Source organism: Aplysia californica, unplaced genomic scaffold (genome assembly GCF_000002075.1).
Source record: "Aplysia californica isolate F4 #8 unplaced genomic scaffold, AplCal3.0 scaffold00419, whole genome shotgun sequence".
NCBI lineage: Eukaryota > Metazoa > Mollusca > Gastropoda > Aplysiida > Aplysiidae > Aplysia > Aplysia californica.
In genome coordinates, this window is record NW_004797689.1 from 695300 (window position 1) to 697576 (window position 2277).

The 2277-nt window shown below is 41.2% G+C and overlaps 1 protein-coding gene across 1 annotated transcript in view; it reads right to left on the reverse strand.

Annotated features, from left to right (window-relative positions):
• The window catches only part of LOC101861456 (ephrin type-A receptor 4a), a gene marked incomplete at both ends in the record, with an annotated part of 10958 nt that overhangs the window by 867 nt on the left and 7814 nt on the right, over positions 1-2277 (reverse strand). The window contains 3 exon segments of the mRNA XM_013085928.2: positions 825-1133; positions 1890-1988; positions 2111-2124. Coding sequence (XP_012941382.2) covers positions 825-1133; positions 1890-1988; positions 2111-2124 — 422 coding nt within the window.

Consider the following 2277-nt stretch of genomic DNA (forward strand, 5'->3'; position numbering starts at 1 on the left):
ACATAAAAAAGAAGAAGGGGAGATAAGGACGATAGATGTTTCATAGGAAAGAAGAAGCAAACCACACCAGAGAACCCGCCAACCACCCACTTACTACAGGTAGAAAGGAGGGACCGTAAGATGAACAGACAAAAAATTAATCAAACAAATGATGCTTTTTTTGTGTGGTTTTTGTTGGGTTTCCATACACAAAATAACCAATGGCGTTTTGTCCTACCATACGTGGCGGGGAGCGGAACCAAAGGAAAGACAAGCAAAAAAAAAACAAAAACGCTCAAACAAATAAAAACATGTCTTGTGTCATGTGTCACGGCGTGGTGGAATCAGGCGCTCGTCAATTTTTGGGTATGCGGAATTTTTGGTATCATCTTCAAGCTTGTTCTTTTTTCTTTCTTTCGTAGAAAAAAATACCCATCTATCTTGAACAGAATTTGAACTATTTGCCACTGTAGAAGGTGGGAGTTGCCTTGTTTGAGAGGTAAAGTTAGTGAGAAAATGGCTACCAAAGTTGGGAGACTTTCATAGCTTGAGAGTTCTTGGAAACATAAAGTATACATATTTAATTTTGTGACTTTAATCAACGTTTTTCAGAAAAATCCACACAGAAATGTGTTTTTAAATGAATATACAAGGTGTTAAGCCCCCAATCCCCCCTCCAAAATGGATATAAATGGCCAAACGGTTACAAAAAATGCCGTTTTCTTCAATTTCATGATTTTCACGAGCGTCTGATACCATCATGATGACTCACTTAGTTTTATCTAAAAATTAAATTAAAATTTTTTTTTTAATTTAAGAAGACAAACAACGATATTTCAGCTTACCATAGGTGGTGGGAGGCGGTAGCCCTTCTCCACAGCCTTGATGACGTCCTGATTGGACCAGTTGTAGTAGGGCCGCTCCCCGTATGACACAATCTCCCACATGACCACGCCGTAGCTCCACACGTCCGACGCAGACGTGAACTTGCGGAAGGCGATGGCCTCCGGGGCGGTCCACCTGACGGGGATTTTCCCGCCCGTTGTGGTGTAGGCACCCTCTGTTGTGTCGGACTCCACCTCCCGCGACAGGCCGAAGTCGGCCACTTTGCATACCAGCGTCTCGTTGACTAAAATATTCCTTGCTGCAAGATCCTGGGAGATATAAGAGGGAGAATGTTATACTTTTGTTGTTGTTGTTGTTGTTGTTGTTGTTGTTTGAAAAGTTTCTTGCTGCAAGATCGTGGGAGATTATAGAGGGAGATTGTTAATGTTGTAGTTGTTGTTGTCGTTGCTGTTGTTATTGTTGTTTGAAATGCTTTTTGCTATGAGATCCTGGGAGATTCAAGACGGAGATTGTTAATGTCTTTGTTGTTGTTGTTGTTGTTGTTTGAAAAGTTTCTTGCTGCAAGATCGTGGGAGATTATAGAGGGAGACTGTTATGTTGTTGTTGTTGTTGTTGGATTTGACCTACTCGCTTGTCTTCAGATTTGCTAGTAAGAGCTAGATGTTCAAGGCCCTTATGTCTGAGTTCAAGTGTCCCAGAAACACTTGAGCAAATGTTTTTCTAAAATGCTTGTTTGTTTGTATTAGTGAGTTAATAGAGGCACATCAACATAATAATGGTCATTTAGGGCTGGGGCAAAGTAATACAGACAGACAGACAGACAGACAGACAGACAAACAGACAGACAGACAGACAGACAGACAGACAGACAGACAGACAGAGAACAGAGGGAATGTAAAGAAGGACATACCAGTGGCGCCCTCCCCTACTCCCCGGCCCCTTTCCAAACACTTCCCTCCCCCCAAACAGAATTGAGACATAATAATAAAATAAGTTAATAAATTTGCAAAGTTGCCAGCCCCACACAAGAGAAGCAGAAAGGGGAGACAGTGTGTGCAACTCACTCTATGTACAAATCCCATCTCGGAGAGATACTTCATGCCTGAGGCCACGCCCCTCATCATTCCCACCAGTTGGATGATGGTGAACTTGCCGTCGTTATTCTGGGGAGGCAGGCAACACAAACGTATTAAAATATATACATTTGTTAATTTGTATAACATTTATACATTTTTATTTTATACATTCATATGTTGAAACGTGCGTGTGTTGGATGATGGGGAACTTGCCGTCGTTGTTCTGGGGAGGGGGACAACACAAACGTATGAAAATATATACATTTGTTCTTTTATATAATATTTATACATTTTTATACATTCATATATCGATACATCTGTGTGTTGGATGATGGTGAACTTGGCGTTGTTGTTCTTGGGGTGTGGACAACACAAA